This window comes from Hetaerina americana, unplaced genomic scaffold, assembly GCF_022747635.1.
Source record: "Hetaerina americana unplaced genomic scaffold, ioHetAmer1.1.p SCAF_17, whole genome shotgun sequence".
In the NCBI taxonomy this organism is placed as follows: Eukaryota; Metazoa; Arthropoda; class Insecta; order Odonata; family Calopterygidae; genus Hetaerina; species Hetaerina americana.
The window spans coordinates 11867634-11887106 of record NW_027286730.1 but is presented as its reverse complement, the minus strand read 5'-3'; the positions used below and the strand labels follow the sequence as shown (position 1 = coordinate 11887106).

General features: G+C 41.4%; 1 protein-coding gene across 1 annotated transcript in view; it reads right to left on the bottom strand.

Annotated features, from left to right (window-relative positions):
• Positions 1 to 14973: 14973 nt before the first annotated feature.
• LOC139687168 (glypican-5-like) overlaps positions 14974 to 19473 on the bottom strand; it is a gene marked incomplete at its 3' end in the record, with an annotated part of 712102 nt that continues 707602 nt past the window's right edge. Inside the window, exons 3-4 of the mRNA XM_071584300.1 lie at positions 18179 to 18476; positions 14974 to 15550 (exon numbers count right to left, since the gene is read on the bottom strand). Coding sequence (XP_071440401.1) covers positions 14974 to 15550; positions 18179 to 18476 — 875 coding nt within the window. The remainder of the gene's footprint in view (positions 15551 to 18178; positions 18477 to 19473) is intronic.

The window sequence follows — 19473 nt, the reverse complement described above, 5'->3', positions numbered from 1 at the left end:
CTCTGCTGAAAACGCAAACATTTTTATGCAACAGTTTAATATTTTAAAAGAAATACCTGGGTGCACATATTCTTTTTACAGGGTTCTAATTTCAACGCATACTCGTTTTGACCATTTTCGATCGTTTATTTTACCTTATTTTGTATATTATAGCATATTTCGCGATTTTAACAATAAATTATTTGAATACTAGGCAAAAAATGACCACCGAAATCACATAGATTATCAATCCATTCAGTATTTTTCTCTACTTAAAACCAGCAGAATGAAGGAAAAATCTGGGGCACTTTACATCAAACGGAGGCTAATATTTGCACGAAATCCTTACAGATTACTGCTTATATAATAATATTTACAAACGTTTCATTTGCTTTCCTCGGTTTTTGAAATTGAAACAATTCTAATGAATACCACAGAAACAAAGGAATTTCAAAATACTATCCCCAACATTAACTCAACGTTCGATCGTGCGCAAGTCTATTAGTCAGAGCGACGTAGCTTTTCCCGAGGAGACAACATTTCTCCTTTTCTTTCAAAAGCTACTGGTTTTACTTAAACTGACATTTTATTTATCCATAGTGGATCTCAGGTTTTCTTTTGCATCGGATAGGACAGGAAATGTCGCTATTCAAAAAATCCATGCCCATACTAGGATGATTCGTTAAATTTTTATGAGGCAAGACCTTTTGGGTTTGCAAGAGAGAGTGACGGGGCCGTTGATCCACGTCTTTAAAATTCAATCGATAAGTCCATGAGATACTGTGACCTATTTCTATGCCACAACTCACTATTTGAAAAAGTAGTATTTTTAGGTACAGCAAGGGTTTCAAGTTTGGAAAAAGTTTGTATTATTTTAGGGGTAACGCTACTTCTGGAAGTCAGTTGCGTCAATTTAGTGGCTTATTATTCAAGTGTTTAACATCATATTATATTTTACCATCTCCTACATCAATTTCTCACGAATTTCCTAGCAGTATTTATTTTAGGATGATATAAATTTCTATGACTCGTAAAAAATTTTATATCCACGCGATCTTGCTGATTAACAAAATATGCTCATGAAGCTCGATCCTTAAGAAATAACCAACAAATGAAATCAGAATCTTCGCGAAAAAGAGGAATTAATATTTAAAAGATTTTTATGGCGGAAAGATAATTCTGTTTAAGTTTGAGATGCAGGCAATTTGTGTAATTATAACGATGGAGATATCAGGTATATTAAAAGCAGATTCACAATAATAACATCTAAGTAAAATACAAAATAATATGAATCATAAAAACACACTAGTTTATTACTATATCTACGTGTTATTTAGTTGCTGCTAGAAACTTAAAGTAGATGCTAGACGTGCATAATACATATGGCCTTCAAATAACTCAATTAAAGTCAAGTAAAAATTAAGATATTGAGCAGATACTAAAAAGATTGAATAGATTAAGGTAATCACATTATTAATAAAAACATTGAGTTCTATGCTACGAACTCTAGCCAGGTCGTTTATTGAAGCCCATCGGTCGCCTTGGAAAGGAAAAAAGTTATTTTACGGCAAATATGGCAAAACTTCAAATAGGAATTGACCGAATGGCTCATCCATCCGATGGAGAAGTCGATACGACGCTCTAGCAGAAGCGATATCCGAAAAAAGACGAAGAGAAAGAAAACATGTAAGCCGGATAAAACGGGGAACTCAGACAAGATAATGAATGAGTAACCTTTAAAAATGGATAGATTGGAAGCTAGTAGAAAACGATTCCAGTATAAACGGAGAAGCAAACGAAAATTTTCTTCTTTCCATGTTGGCATTATCAGTAAACTCAATCATCTGCTCCCTCTTTAACCGTAAATTATAATTATTAACACCCCATATATATCTATCTCTACTAACAATGGAAATTTATAAAGTTAAATATAATTTGGAATGTTCGATCGGGATAAGATGTGATTGCCGATTTTGAGAGACAGTTTCCTATGTTTTTGAAAAACAATGACATTTTTTTGATTCATATTTGTTTAAGCGAACAAGTTTTAAGAACGTTTCAAATCTCGAGCGCTTTGGTTATGTCAAGTCCAAGTCCAACACAGCCTCATCTCCCTAATTCCATCAAAATCCCAATTACACATCCGAGTCAAGCCAAGTCACCCTGCTCAAGAAAAGATTCAATTAAAGACATTCCGGTTTGGGATAAAAAGAAAGATTTGATACATCCATCCTTCGAGGTTTTTTTTCATTAGTTTTGAATTTGCATAAGAATTCTTTAGTTACGCAGAGAAACCAACTGCGTGCTGAACAAGAACTGTTTTTAAAGGAGAGGTAAGAAATAAAAATGAAACAACGCCTAAGGACGCGCCTTTAATCTCACGCCTTAGCACTTTCAATGATTTCCCTTTTCTCTCTCTCACTCCCTTTTCTCCTGGATTCGAGAAGGTACGTAATGATAATGAATAGCCTGTACACCAACCTCGTAAACACTCGAACGTGATCGCGGCAGAAAAAAACGGGCCACGCCTAAAATATATTCAGAAGTAACACTCGAGCTCAGTAAATCGTCGGTTCAGGCGCCGGTATAATTGCGAATAATTATTTAATACGCCGGAGATACTCCACGAGAATTCTTCGCCCCGGGCGATGAGTGGTCGAATGTACATTAAAGTGCGGGGTTGTTTATAAAAAAGGGGGTTTCTGCGGAGCGGAGGCGGGGCAGGTGAGATGCAATGGGACGGGGAGGAGGGGAGGAAAGACGAAGAAGTGGTGGAAAGCTGGCGAAATTGATTGCTATATTTTTTTTCACCTTCCCTCTGCCTTTATCGGCACCGGCCGACTTTTATGGAAAGAGGTAACAAGAGCAAAATGAAGAAAAAAAACCGGGTAAATTTATTCGATGAGTAAGGTTTCACCGCTCGCAACCTTGTAAGGAGGATATCCCCTCGCGTTTTGCGTTCCCTTGAGTGATCCGAAGGAATATTTAAGACCCGGAGCGCACGCACTATAAATCCCGAAAGAATATTCTACTTTCGAAAAATTAAGAGGTGTAAAGACTGGGCTGGTGCAGCCACGATCCTGTAGGTATGAAGTCTCTTTTTTTCTTGCGCCCAAGACGGCTTTAACGGGCACGTGATTTACAAGCTAAGAGATCTTCGCCTAAGCGATCATTTATATTCCGAACATAAACGAGGATCTGGAGACGTTTTTCCGATACCTTTTGCTATCCAAAATGATGGGAAAATGAGATGTTTTACCACGCCAATCATTTTCGTAACATTAGGCAGGTGGGCGGAAATATTTGGGGCTCTCGGCTGTTAACGTTTTGTCTGAATTAATTCATCTTTCCGATATTTTTTTTTCAGTTTCGGTCCATTAATGACCCATGAATTACTGGAGATAGCAGTCAATGGCGACATAATCTGGGCTCGTCCGAATATTTATTGTGGCCTTCATTTAATATAGGATAAAGCTAATGGGTTTTACAGCTATAAAAGCTACAAAACAAATATTTTAATTAAGTAAAAATTAACGCTCTTGAGTTAGGTATACCTTCCACGAGCTAATTACCTTGTCTGAGTCATGAATTGCAACAAAAATATGATAATATTGACAATATGGGAGAAGCGTGCATCGGGATGTAGTAAAATAAGCATCGTCTAACATATGGTCTGTCTGGACGCATCAACTATGGGGGCTGCAGCTACAGAGACAAAGTGATGTGAATGACGATGTAAGGAATGCAACAAGATTTTTTCTATCAAGAGCTTCAAGAGTAACCACATCACAAAAGGTAAACCTAAAAAATTTCATATGGGATGAGGATATGAGCGACACACAAAAAAGGACTATACGAAGGGTTGTAAACAGAGTAGGTACTTGAGAGCGAATTACCCAAATTTTATTTAGCTTAAAGAAAGTCCCATTCCCCAAACCTCCAACGACGTTACTCACAGACGCTTATCGATTTTACGAAATAACTAAGAGCTCATTTAATTACCATTTTTAGACAGTATTTTTATCCAATGTACGAGAAAAAAATACTAGCATAGCAATTATTTCACAATTGCAGTGAAAAATACGAAAAAAATATGCATGAGTATCTATAAACGTAAATGGTAAATATTTTCAAATTTGATATATTTTGGTGAAACAATATCAGTGCCACGTAATATAAAAGGAATTTGTGAAAAAAGTGCGGCAAAGTGTGACAAACATCTACATTAGCACAAATCCCCAAGAGCCGTCGGTGGGACGTTTTGGGGCATGTGACATAACATAAAGACGAAGAAGCTTCCAAAAGGGAAAACTAGTATTTATTGTTTACTCTGTCTTATTCGCGATGTTAATGTGAAAAATCCGAGGGAAATTAAACTCTTTAATCCGTCTCTTCGATTATATATCTACCTTATTCCGTACAGGGATTGTATATACTCGTATATACATGGTCCATTATGAAAGTAATGCGCATAATTTTATTGTGGTGCGACTAATCATGGCACCGCGGTAAAACCGGTTGGGAATTGTGGTGGGGGGTCTGTCTTGCCAACGCAGCCGGTCGCCAGTTCGCTCCGAGCAGTCTGAGCGGAAAGACGTGCCGCGTGAATTGTGTTTTTCGACTTGTAACGCAGCGCGATGAAGCGTTTGAACAGCGATACGCCCCCAGCCACACGTCCTTCATCGTTACCAACTTCCTGGCTCGGAGCACCACTCCGGTGGTCCCCCCGCTGCCTTATAGTCCCGACTTGGTTCCTTGCGACTTTTTTTGTTTCCCCCGACTGCAGAGAAAGCTGAAAGGAAAGCATTGGGAGACCGTGGGAAACATCCAAAAGCATGTGAAAACGTTCCTTAGAGACATTCCCGTCGAGGAGTTTCAGGGTGTTTTCCAGGAGTGATAGATATGTATCCGCAATTTTATTGATGCAGGGGAGAGTGTTTTGAAGAATTTTAAGCATTTTTACAAGATCAATACATCTACTTTTTCCAGAGAAAGCGAATCATTTTTATAGTGGACCCTGGTATATATAATTAATTACTAGCCGTCTTCTAGGTCTAGGAGAAAATTTCTTCTGGATTGATGTCATACATATATACATTTTGTCTCACACGTATGTGCTTTTGTTTCTACCGCCGGAAATGCATGCTAATACCCCCCTATTACTACGGAGTAACGAGGAGAGGAGGCGGGCGGATGGGTGGGGCAGGGCCACGAGGACGCTCATAGACAGGGCGCTCAATCGAAAGCCCCTGAATGATCATCGTCTCTTATGGAGGGAAGGAGACAGATAGCAGGGGAGGAGAGGGGGAGGGAGGCGGGTCCCCCATCAAGGGCTCACCCTCCTGTCTAAACGTGCCCATTGTCTTGGCGCGGATCTCAGCCGACTGGAATGGCCAAAGAAAGGAGGGAGCCCTGCCTGCACGGATTAAAATGCCCCCTGGCGGGAGACCGCGGGGAAAAAAACCCTATACCCATCTTCCTCCAAACGCGAGCGCATGAATAAACAAAAGAAATGTGCACGGACGCAAATGGACGAGAGGACGGCGTAGGAGGGGGAGGGGGGAAATGTAGGCTGGGAGAGAGGTGAGGGGAGAGAGAGGAGGGAGATAAAGAGAGAGAGAGAGACGGAAAGAAAAGGATAAGCGTATGAGTATTACATGACTGGGATCTCTCGAGATTCTCCCGTCCACTCGCTGATTCACCGAGTGGCCGCGCGAGGGAGCTACGTTCGACAATCCGTCGCACGTCAATTGTCCGAAGTTCCCTCTTGCCTCCGTGGACCGAGGAGGGAAAGGAAGAGGGCTTTCGAAGGGATGGGACTGGATGAAAAAATTTGGAGCGTGCGCAGTTGGGCGCAGATTGAAGACTGCAAGACTCGCTGCGAAAGGAAAGAGGCACTCCTCTCACGAACCTACTGCCATTCCCTTTAATTGGGGTTCCAACCGCATTGCACCGAGGGAGGGATAGGAGAAGAAATATATATGTGGTCATCGTCATTGCAGCGGAAATATTAATGGTTAAACCCTCGCTCTAAATTTCTCGTCTGAGTCTCATTTCCTACATGAAAGAGTTGGAGAGAGTCCTGGCGTTTTATTGTTTTGCATACGCGAAACATCTAGGACCGAGCGAATGAAGGCCTAGGACGATTCATTTTGAAGTGATGAAAGAGTAAGTATATTTTAAACATTGAAAAACCTACAAACCTTCTGTTTAAAAAAAAACAATTTCATTTGCGATATTTTTACTCGTGCTGCATATTCCGTTACTCTGGCTAGACCGCCAATATCACGACATCGTGAAGATTACGATTCAAACATGTATTCGCCATTTGAATATGGAGCATCGCGAAAAATTAATGGGAATAAGCGCTGACAACAGACCAGGTGCACACATTTTCAACACTGATACATGTAACAAGGACGGGATGAATAAGGAAATTTTATTATTAGCACTATGGTGAATATCTTCGATGATTCCGCGAAAAAAAATGTTTTCATCAGTAGAATAGCAAAAATAACAGACAAATCCATTTTCGGAAAAAAATAAGTAGCAGGAGGCCATATATAACCACGATAACTCACGAAATTCATGAATTCATCTTGAAAAGAAGAAAATTTTTTGCAAATTATGGAACCTTAGCTATCAATTCTAATAGACTTCCGCGTTCCGATAGTACGAGTACTCGTAAATTACACGATTTTTTTAAAGGCGAACATCGGCCGTCCTAAAAATCTTTCTATCCCCCCCACGCTCAAAATTTTTAACCTGTTTTTTTCAGTATTTTTAATCAGGCATTGGATCTCCTTTCCCCGCCGGCCGCTGGGCAGCTCAGGAGTGCCTTCCACAACCCTACTTGAGCACGTATGTTCAATTCACGAACTTGCTTGCGATTGGTGACCGTGTGCAGGTAAACAATCTGTGCGCTCCTTGGATTAAAAAAGTCGGCGTCCGCAGGGATTTAGTGGCGTCGCCAGACACACACACACACCCTTCCGCCATTCTCTTAAGCTCCGTACCCCCCCCCCTTTCCCCAGTGGGTCTCCCCGTCCTTCTCTAACCACCCTCGTCGCCCAATTCTCGTTTAAAAATGCAATCCACCGCGTCGCCTCACGGGAAATACGTTCGCATTCTCCTCCGACGCGTGGTGCGATAAAATTGCCAGCGATATCTTCGCTCTCGGAGAACGAGTGGGGGTTGACTTTATTTTCTACCGCCCTCTGTTTTTTTTTTTTGGGTGGGGACAGGAGGTTGGGCCTGCAGTTCAGAGATTGTGAGAGGAAAGTTGGGAGCAGTGGGATTGTTTTAAACAGTTGGTTTTGGAGAGAGCAAACATCATAGAAATGTTCGATCTGGGTGTGAAAAGGAAAATTGAAAAATTGTTGAGAGTAAAACTATCTTACGGTTCTTTCACGGAGATGCCTTTCGCGTTAAGAATGTTGTTAAAATGTTAAGCCACCAATTTAGGACAGACAAACGCATTCCTTTCCTTTTTCTTTCTTAAAACGTTTTTTATAGTGTCCATTGGTAGCAGTATCATTCTAGCAAAAATTAAGGGTCATATATTTTGTATTAGCATCAATTACGCACTAAGTATTCCAGTAATAAATGAAAAAGAAACACTTTGTTTCAATCCACCACTTTATTACAGGTACGACTAGTTTCGACGCTACGGCGTCATCCTTAGGTACCTGAGGATGACGCCGTAGCGTCGAAACTAGTCGTACCTGTAATAAAGTGGTGGATTGAAACAAAGTGTTTCTTTTTCATTTATTAAAATGAACTTCCACAAAGTTGAGGCTGAAACTATTGAACTAAGTATTCCAGTATTTATATCTTCTTCGCCCTCTGTTATCTCTTATTTCTTTTGTCTTTCCTTGTGCTGATATCATTGTTCCTCTTGCTAATGAAAAATATCAACCCTAGGAAGTGGTAGAGAAACGAAGACAATAAGCTATAAACATTTTAATTGGCTCCCACAATATCTTACCAGCGCGTAAAGGATATCTTTTTCCTCAGGAAAAAAATTAAAACTTGCTAAATTTTTTAGAGTCAAACAAATTTGTGGGGGTAATGCGAAAAAGTGAAACGTAATGAGATCAAAGACGGTTGGTTACAACTGCCATTAATAAAGAGTTGGAGCGGAGTTTGTGAAAGTATGCAGTTCTACGATCTTCCTTAATACAGTTCGCGTTTCTGCCATGACGAAACGCACATTATATATGCTGTCACCAAAAACGATTCCCCTGTTTTCAGATATGCCGCGTACTTAACACTGTGCCAATCAAACCTCAAAAAATACCAAAACCTGCATATAAATTCAATTGCAGGAAAATCAAAAAGTGAATTCGCAACGCTAAAAGAAAAAAAAGCTTTACACTTCCACGATAAAGATTTAATATTTCACGACCATGGTTTCGATGCCGCGCATCATGTTCAGGCCATGGTCGTGAAACTTTAAATCTTTATTGCGGAAGTGTAAACTTTCTTATTACCCTCATAACGTAGGAATTCCACCAAGTTAAACCTGAAACTGTTATGTTTAAAACAAGCTTTATTTATAAGCTTTTGTTATTGGAAAGGAAAACTCAAATTTGAAGTTGATTATTACTCCAAGGGATATTTTGTGCAGTAACTCTGAACACAGAATCATTTAATATTTTTTTTTAATTTCACATATGGCAGATGTAAAATCTGCAAGAGTACCTTTTTATTGATGCGCGAGCATGCGCACTTCCGGTATGCAAGTTAGAAGAAGTGGGAAGTTCATTTGGCACACGTGAGTGAGATCGAACAAATGTGGAAGATCTCCATTGGAAAACAAAACTCCCGACTCTCATTAGCTTCCCGAATTAAAAGCTAACAACGACGCACCCGGCATCAGAATGCCGATTAGGTTCGAACAGAGGGGGATTCCATGCGTGAGAATGCACGACTTGGCAGTTGCGGTGAAGGGTATTGCTCACCGCCACCGCACAATGCTCCATGCAGCTGGAGCGTTGAGCCCTTGCTCGCTTTCTTCGCTTCCGATGCAGGGGATAGAATGGGGTATAGCGCCCCCCAGGATCGCACGATATTGCGATGTGCTCGCAAAAAGCGACGTCGACTCTCCAAAGAATATGTATAATTGTGTGACGAGTGATATTCCCATTTCGACAGTCGACAATAAGTTAACCAAAGCGACGAGGCCATATTGAGTGATTTCAATAAAAGTTTAAAATGTTCGGAAAGTCTTCAATGGGTATCAATCGAGTAAACATCGATATCATCGATATGAACCGTTGCTGTAGGTGGATGGGTTAACCCGGCATATTACACGTACATTCTCACAAATGGTTCGGCCAACTTGAAAATGCGAGTCCATTTACGGTACGGTATCGATGTATCGGCACTCACTCTGTACACACCGCACAGTACAGAGCTCAAGATGTGAGAAAAAGGGGGAAGAAGAGGAAGCGATTAACTCGGAGACGGAAAAGCTACGTGAATAGGCTTCGGCATGAAAAGGAGAGGAAAAATGTGAAAAATATAATCAGCGAGTGTCTATACTTCTCAAGACCGTGGAGTTTTATGAACAGTTCATAGAACAATTGTATGAATTTGGGATTAACCGTTTCACTCCAGTGAGTAAGCATGTAGTTATAAGAAATGTATCCGATAAATTAGAGGAAGCATCGATCAGAAAGCCATTTAGCGTGTACATTTCAGAAACAACTCTCTTACTTCATGTAGGCCCTTGATACTAAGCACACTATATGCTTTCGCTCTGTTGCAAAACTTCAGGCAATTCTACAAATTCACCACTCCAACTTACCAAAGGTGACTTTTGCGCATTTTTCAGGAATTAGGTTCCACGTGATCGTATTACATTAGTGGGCATTACGAAAAGTATGCCTTTGGCATATTTTCGGAACTTAAAAAAAGCACAACCAAACACCAATATTGGCTGAGACATTTAGAAAATTAACCGGACAAAAGTAAGTTAGACAAAACTTTTATCCTTTGGCGATTCCAAGAATAAAACCTCCTTTGGGTCAAAAAATTCAAAAACCCTCAAGGAAAGAGACAAATATCTTTACACATCTTATTCGCCGAAACGCAAACATTTTCCTTTGAAAAAAAAATACCATGTATATGCATATAAACACATGCCACATACAGTTTTCCATTGGAAGCAGTTTTTTTGTCACTCAACACTTGGAACTTAGGACAGTGGGTGGCCACGTGTCACTTAGGGGAATGGTCCTCTGGACAATAATTAGCAGGGATGCATCGGAGATGAAGAGAAAAAAATGCGGAAATCATTAGAACGGCTCAGAAGAAGTGATGTGCTGAGTGGGGAATTAAAGAGCAGGGAAAATGGAGACGGCTTAAAACGTTTGCTCGCTCGAGTGCTGGGTTAGAGATAGACAGGGAGTGGGGTGGGCGAGGGAGAGACATAAGAGGTGGGAACGGTGAGAGGGAGTGTGAGAGAGAGAAAACAAGGGAAGGGGCGTAAGAAGGAAATGCGAGGGTAGGGAGAGCTTTTATGGAGCAGCTGCGTGCATTCGCAGCGTCAGCCTCACTAAGCCGTCTCCTTCTCCCCCCTTCAAATCCCCCCCTCACTTCCCTTCCTTATTTTCTCCACCAATCTCAGCTCCTTTTCGCCCCCTTTCCTCATACTCTCTCCACGAGACCCGTGAGAAATGACGATTCCATTGTGATACTTGGTTCGTATCCGCTCCGACGATTTGACAGTTTGAAGGAACCGATATATCTCGAGACGAAAGATATCGCCCATCGCATATGCGATATATTTCCGACTTTTCATAACGTCCTATAACACATGATGGGCACCGGTTTTGAACTCTATCCTGTCGTCCTCGGGGCAAACCGTGACGCATCTCTGGTCAATAAATCCGAAGACAGTAAGTCCTCTCTACTTCTCTATTGAATGCATAATCTCTTATGCTCCGGATAACTCTTTTCCCCTAAATTTCTTTCTATATAACCCTTTAGTTTAAGGAACAGGTCAAGGTTCTTAAAGAATCTACTCTCCTTCTGCGGTAATAAAAATAAATCTCGTAGGATACGCCAAATTCACAGCGTCTCTGTTTACGCCATTAAGGTGATAAAAATCTTTGCCTTTTATAAAATATAGTCTAGCTACTACTGAAATTCAATTTATTAAATAAAAAGCATAACACTACTTTTCAACTGAGAATGGTTTATATTCACGTCAGGAGAAGCATTTGAATGATGTTAAAATATAACGTACGTGAAACTGAAGTTCAGTGTAAGGTTTTGAACTCTGATGACGTGTCGTTCAAATAAGAATAAAGAAGGATGGACTGTGATTGCGGTACTAGCGTTCTGAGATTGCACTGCCATTAAAGATAATTTATAAATAAATAAAGCTACGCTTTCACCATAATATTACAAAAAAGGTGCGTGAAAACCCTGATGATGTTCTTCTTCAAGTAATCACCACACAAAGATACAATTAGGGACCGTTTTAGCCGCGCATTATTTAACTCGGGGGATTAAAATAATTTCATTTCTGTGAAAGCCAAAATGCATACGAAGACTAATTAGTCACTTTTCAGTACTATGGCCTATTGCATGAACTACTGTGGCAATAACTCTCGACTTCTCTCATTGGTCTGCACGTTCAATGCTCACCGGCGAAGCTGCTATCTCTCACCAATGGAAATGATCGGCGTGCACCCTCCCCCTTTACCCCCCTCCGATAAACCATAACGACTTCAGTCTTTACGGGCACGCACAATCTATACCTCGGGGCCCAGATATACTTCTCCTTGGAGATGGCAATCGTTTGAATACAGACCTCCACTCGTCTTCTTTCCCCAGCCTTCCTTTTTTATTTCTTCGTAAAATGTTGGTCCCGCATATTTCCTCGGTTGCGACAGATATCGCAGACTTGATACTATTTCTTCCAAATATGAAGAATGCTCAATAAAAAGTGACCATAAACATTTTATCCGAATAATTCCTTGTGCGAAAATTCAATTTAATATTGCATTGTTAGTTTAATGTGCAATGTATATGTAGTACAGGCTTGATCTAGGTGAATTCAGCCTTGCGTCACTGACAGCCGTTGCAAGAAACTTGTTCAGTTCAGTTCCCCTTCGGCAACGATGGAGATAACACGCCATGCTGTCTTTTAGTTTTACTTTCGCCTGAACAAACCGTCCGATGAGGCCTATCTAATGCTACATGAGGCTTATATGGGGTCTGCTCTTACCTGTAGTACATCTGGAAGATAGTTTAACATTCTTAAACACGGAAGACAGTCAATTTCAAATGAAGGTAGGCCCGTAGTTTCAATCACACATGCCATACGGCGCTTATGGATGTATATATTAAAACATATGCTACCATTGCGAGAAAAGATCATTGAATGACCTTAAGGACACAGTCAGGAATATTGAAAATTTTACTAGGCGCAACCCACACGTTAGTAACTGAAAATTTTTCGCATATGGCGTGTTTGCGCACGGTGGGTTCTGAGGAAACTCACACTCGCACGTGTAAAATGATGCTGATGTTATATTTTTTTAATAATGAGGATCGATAACTGTAAATGGGTCGAGTTTTAATCACAATATCCCATCGTTTGAGGAGTAGAGATGGGAATGCAACATCGCACCCTCAACGATGATGGTCAATGCATTGCAAAATCCCAGGGCCCTCCTTTTAACTCTTCACTAACATCGCCGTCTCCGGCGCGCCTATCCGGGTGAGAACTCTCTCCGGGAATCTATGAAGGCGCCCCCGCCCTTCTCCCATCGGTCCCGCGTCTCTATTTGTCTTTGGACATCCACATCCATCCTCCGCGAGCAAGGAGATGGGAGTTGGAATCCCGAAAAGCGCAACGCTCATACTTTCACGCACGCACAATCAGACGCAAGCACAATGGGGAGCACCAATGGACGTGAGTGCAGAGAGCGTCAGCGCTCGAATGACTCGATCGCTTTTTCCCACATGACAGCCGGAATGGTGTCGATTTTTCATCCCGGGCCGGCCTTCGAATTTTTATGAGTGGAACTCGACGGAATTCAAAATTTGAATACGGTTCCCATAGGCCCTCCCTTAAGTTTTGGTTTCCGAAGTGGAGGGGGGGAGACAAAACCCGGTGGGAAAAACAATGCGTCCCCTCATCCCTCTCTCCCGAAAAAAAACCATTACAGCATTAGCGGTAAATGAGAGAAGGGGGATGCGGAGGGCGAGTTTTGCCCAGCGGCGCTTAAACACAAAACTTAACGATTTATACATTCAAAGGTAGTCAAAGTGGAGAGCATATTGCTATTCAGTTCTGCCGTGCAACCCGCGACGACGGCGTGATGGATTCTCAAGCCTCGGACACTCAAAACACGAGAGAAAGAGATAATAATGATTGTAACTCGGCGGGCAGGAATATTCGATTCAACTTCCTTGCTATTAGGCTCGCCTTCCATGCACATCAGGATTTAGGAATGCTTAACCGTGAGAATAATAATAGTTTAGTAATATTTTGTGAGTGCCCACACGTCATGGATACACCTGGATCACCCGGATACTGTCGGAGCCTGCTCAGTAATGCCGATTACGCAACGACGAATATGTGCAGCATAGGAATGGCCTCTGAAGCGAAAGATTGAGAACATATTCAAGGCAACACACTTATGAGTTATGAGGAGCTCCAAACATCTATACTTAACCTGATCTGCCGTGAATTCCAAAGACCCCGGATGCCATGAACAGGGACATCCTCCTATAGTCACTTCAATCGGTTCCAATTTACGAAAAAGGATCTGTCATGCTTATGAAAACTTGACCTGAAGCATAATTCTACGCATTGTGAGGTAAATTGAGATGAACTACAAGGATAGGAAATTTATACACGCTAAGGCAGAGACGACATGGTAATGACGAGAACAAATATAGCTGTTATGCAGCAGAAATACCAGAAAGAAGCAAGAAATACGAGAATGAATAGGCAAAAAAGTGGCTTTTTCAGGTGAAATCTATTACTAACGATAAATATCACGGGTCTGGGAATACGGAAATAATTGATCAAACTAAGTATTGAATTTACTTTTCTTCGTATAATGAGCGTACATGATCGAAGGATTAGAAAAAAAAGACTGAAAGGCCTGAAAATATTTCGATTAGAAAATAATCAAAATACAATTGAATGTAAAAATTGGAAGGAAGCGATTATGAGTCCTTCGAAAAGTGGATGCTCATTACTTTAAATGAATAAAAAATAAAAATAAATGCAATACATTCCGACCACAGTAATTTAAAATAAGAGAAAAGAGCAGGAGAAGAGAGAAACTACAGATGATGGTGAATGATGAATTGTGAAAAGCAAATACTAGAAGGACGGAGAGAAATGAATAAGTTAGGAATAGTGAGAAACAAATTCTCATTTCATTGACTTCTTTGATGGTTTTGAATAAAATGATTGCATACTAGATGACTTTTTTATTGAAAATAAATGAAAATATTGTCCTTTGATTTGGGAGAGAAGGCGGATGAGAGCAATCAAACTTAGACTTTTAGAGGCCATACACAACAAAGTATGATATGCTGATTATAAGCTTTACAGCTGATTCACCTGTTCATTGGGCGACTATATATTAAGCCAAACGATTTCATTTACCACTTACAACCTCCTTCCCCTATGTTACGTTTCCCGTAATCTATCAATTTTTCAAATTTTAACCTATTATTTCAAAATTGACTATCGGCAATTCCATAACCATCAGCATTCAAAAATTGCTCATGTCACATATGCAGTACTTCAGTCGCTACTACAGTCGCAAAAATCTCTAACTAATTCTGACAAATACCTCCCATAAAACCTCTCATCCTCCGCTTCTTGAAACTGCCGATAAATTCCCCTCATATAGTTTGGATATGGGCATAATGAATCGTTTGGATATAGGGACGGTTTTTTCCTTTTGGAAGTTTAATAGGAATACTTAAAGTCGGCCTTTTAAGCCCTCCTACCTTTTTCTCTAGCGTCGGTCCATTCTCCAGGGCGTACATGATGGCTTCGGAGATCCACGAGTCAAGAGAGGCGAGGATTCGGGCGACGCCGTGCCGGGCCGACGAGGACGATGTCGAGTCGGAGGTGTACACCTGTGCGGGAGCCGTCGGGGGGTCACCGACCATGGCGGCTACCAACCTCTCCGCGGACTCCACGTACGCGGCCCACGGCAACTCCAGCTCGGCGAGGGGCGTGAGGCAGCCGCGGAGGGCGTTGAGGCAGAGCCCTGCGCATGGCCGAAGCGACGGCGAGATACCGCGGCACCGGGCGCAGTACGTCATCCGGAGGAGGGCCGCATCGCAGGGGGAACTGCGGCCGGAGCGCTGGAGCCGCCTGGAGGCGGTGGAGACGGCCGCGGAGCCCGTGCGGAGAGAGCGGAGGAGAACTCGAGTGGCCCCCAGGGCCCGACCCACGGAGGAGGCGGCGCGGCGGGGCGAGTCGCCGAAGGGCAGGACCTCGGAGCGCGTGGCGCGGAGGCAGGCGTCGAAGTCTCCCGTGAAGTGGTCACCCGGCCGGAGGTGGGAGTTGAGGGCGTGCCTGTGGTGGCGAGAAACGAGAAGATGTTATAACACCGCGGCCACGCGAAAAAAGCGGTGTTCAGAAACTAAGGCAGCTGAAAACTTGATCCTATGAAAAATCCGTGAAGAATTCATTAAACCCGTGCGTTAGAAAACACCAAATCCTGTATCAAAAATTTTCTGTTTCACAAAATATATGTTTTATTTACAGTCGGCTTCAGTACAGCGTAACAGAAGTTTGGAAGGAGATGATAAACTTTATCGAAACCAGTCGCAAATTAAGCATAATGTTTTTGGAACAGCGTCGTTTTATTTTCTTCTACACCACCTAATGTTTTTTTTCAAATATATGAAACCAGAGTAAACGAACCGGAGTTTGATTTGATAGATGGTAAGGACTACCAATGACTCTAAGAGGCCGATTTCAGGGACTTTCAGTAGTAGAAGTAATCATTAGGGAAGCGAACAGCTAATTTCATTTGCGCTATTAAGGGTGGTTTGGTAAATTGGTGAAGCTAGTATGTTCAGAGAATGATGGAAGAGCCGAGAGAAACTCGGCCTCTACATATGCCTCCTCTTTACAAAATACGACAAGAGGTCCAAACTTTGAGGCGATATGCGACGGACAGTTTAAGTGACCTCAAACAAGCACCCCGAGTTTGGATCGGGATACCACTGAAGCATTCTGCCACCTCTGGGAATCGAACCCAGACAATCGTCATTGGCAGTCAGTACATTAACCACCGCGCCCGATCCCGGTCCTCGAAAATTTCAGTGTATAACGGAACCAATTAGGTACATTATTCATCAACTTTCAGGATCATAGTTGGCCAACATTTTCATAAATTAGAGTCAATGAACATTCAATCCAATATTCATCAAACTTATGATTTAAAATGTGCACTACCGATAGACTGCTGGATCATTCTTCTGGAAAAACACTAAGTAAATAAATGAAGATCAGGAACAGTAGGATTACATTGATGGCGAAGGGCAAAAAACGAAGGAAAGAGAAGTATTCGCTAAAAAAGAAAATACCGTTCTGATATTTGAATAATTCAGTGAGCTTACAGGTTCAATAAATCAAGCACTGCAGTCACTCACAAATTAACCATACGTCGAATGCGAGAACATGACAGGTTGACGCGAATCAACGCAATCAGAGTAGGAGGGAGCCAAGGGGGGGGGGGGGGTGGGACCCGGGCAATTGGGCTGGTGCAAACACGAGTGTGAAGGTTGACTTGGGGCGCAGTACTGTAGAAAGACATGATCGATATATAGCAGCATGGTGAACCACCTCATTTGTTATCACCGCGATATACTGAATAATTACATTAAATGGAGGTCAGGGCTAAGGAAAGCGGAAAAATGAGGGAGCATATCGTGTTGAAGTAAGACAGGAGACCACAGGTGATTAACACTGTTCCCGCGCTTACAACGATCTTGACCATTTTCGGGATTTTTTGTACGAAATGGTGAGCCTTTCTAGAAACTTGCCTGAAAATCTGAAAAGAAGAGACACGTTCCTAATTGAGGAGAGCTAGGAAATCCTTTTGTGGGGGTGGGGCAAAGAGCTCAGATGGAATTAGGAACTGAGGAGGATGAAATTCATAAAGACAGTGAGTGGGGCCAATTTCATACTCTGGTTTCCGATAGGCAAAAACTGTATTTGAGTGAGAAAAATTTACCAAGATAAGAAAACTGGAGGGAGAGTTTCTACAGGGTAGCTGAACTGCAGACTGTCAAATAAAAAAAAGAATTAGACTTTGTCACCAGTTTAGCGCCATGTGTTGAAGGCCATCACTTCACTAGTATAGTTGCAACTGCTGCAACAGATGGGGCCCATATCAGATTACCTTAACGCTTCACCTACATAAAGTGGATATTTTGCTGCCGTGGGGATATGTTATTGTTAATTACTGGAACTGTGAACTTCATGTCATATTAATTTAACTTCATAATAAAATATATAACAAACATTGTGATTAGAATGAGAATTCGTTTGTAACGATGAACTAACTTACCTGTTTCAAAATGAGGCAAAAGAAATTAATATTATGGAAAATTTTGATGCTCTCTGCATAAAACAAGTATTTGACAGCTGGGTGTGCTATCGAATTTTTCACACTAATTTCAGTAAGATTACAGTCTAATGGGTCCATTAGAATGTTCACTATCCATCTTATCTGCCATTTCTGGCATGATGTATTCAAACTTCGTTTGAATATATCATGCCAGAAATGATCTTTTAGACCAAATTATGGAAAGATACATCAAACTCACAACCGTCAAACCCACGGAACGGTTCCATGTTTGGGTTTTCCTTGAAGCTGAATCATTTCGTCTGACCCCTATGAAGTTGCTTTTCTTAATTTTGTCCAAAAATAAATTTTTTGAAACACCACCAAAGCTATAATTTTACTCCTTCACTGAGCCATTTAAATCGACAATTTACTTAGCTTTTAGCACGTTTATAAATCGTTTCAACCTTTCCCACGCCCTAAAAAGGAGGACGTGGTCACGAAAACGGTGTTGAAAGCGAAAGAATTCCGTTTTTCGATGCTAGAGGATGAGGCTTTAATGAAGGAGTGCGAATGTTCAGCTTCAAGGCCGGATTAATTAACACGGGGAAAGTTCGGCGACTCACCGGTACACGAGAGGGAACAGCTCCGTGAAGAAATTAGCGACGGCCTCATCGGGGGTGGGCGGGGGCACGACCACCTCCGCCCTTTGACCCCTCCGCGGCGTTCCGTCCAAGTCCTTTAGGTCGCTCTCCAACAGCTCCTCGTCAAAATCCTCCTCTTCCGGCTCCAGGAGGTAGCGGCGCAGGTCGTCGAACAGGGTCGCCACTGTTGGCCGCGCAGGTCCCGACATCCGCTCGTACAGGGCCGCCAGGAGGGCCTGGGTCTTGTTCTCTGACTGCCTCGTGAGCTCCATTACGTGATCTACGGTAATACAAGAATGGTTGGTCAATACAGATGATTGCAGAAAAAAAAAGTGGATGACTCTTAACAGAGGTTTACTAACCAGTAATAAAAGCAATTATTTCTCGTTTCTTCTTCACGTAAATAAATACACGCTGAAAGTTTTTCGGTAATAACTACGAGTAAGTTTCCGAGCAAAATTCAATTATTAAGTCTTAAAGATATGATTCATAACTGAAAGACAGCGAAGCAGAGGTATTAACCAATTTTTTCTTAAACATATGCCACTGGGTATAAGAACCACAGGTATAAAAACTGTTGCAACAACCATTTTAAACTAATCAATGATTAAGAGTAAGAAATAACAGCATTTTAAATCCTGTTAGAAACTATTCATGCCAGTGTGAAATAGCAAGAAAGAGGATTTCTCCTGAAAACTTTCACATATGACTCATTCCGTTAATTTTTCCACTTGAAGTGTAATATCTCGGTGGGCTACACGGCGCTGGCCATCATTGATAATGGAAACTATTTATCATGAACACTACAAAAATTGATTTCAGATCACAGAATTGACTTGATCATTACAGATTTATTTCCAATTTTAATGCGCTTCTTTTGATAATTAACCCAAATGGGATAATTTCGTTGTTTTGATTATAAAAATAAAAAATTGTTTTGGCCATTAATTATGCAATATGTAGCTAGAGGCATAAGCCCTTTTAATGAATGTGAAACTCCATAAGCCCTGTAAAACAGAAATGCTTTCAGCTAGGGATACTGTTTAGAACACTTTATTAAAAATATTTCAACTATAAAGAGGATGACCGGTGCTCATGAAAAATCCCTACTTACATCAGGGTAGAAAATCTCAAATATACACTGGAAGACTTGAAAAGAATTAATAAAAAGGTAAAGAAAAAAATTGGATGAGAAATTACAACATTTATTTCGGAAGGTTAGAACCCTTCACAATAATTGGATGAGAGCCTAAGAAAGCCATAAAGAGAGTAACAAA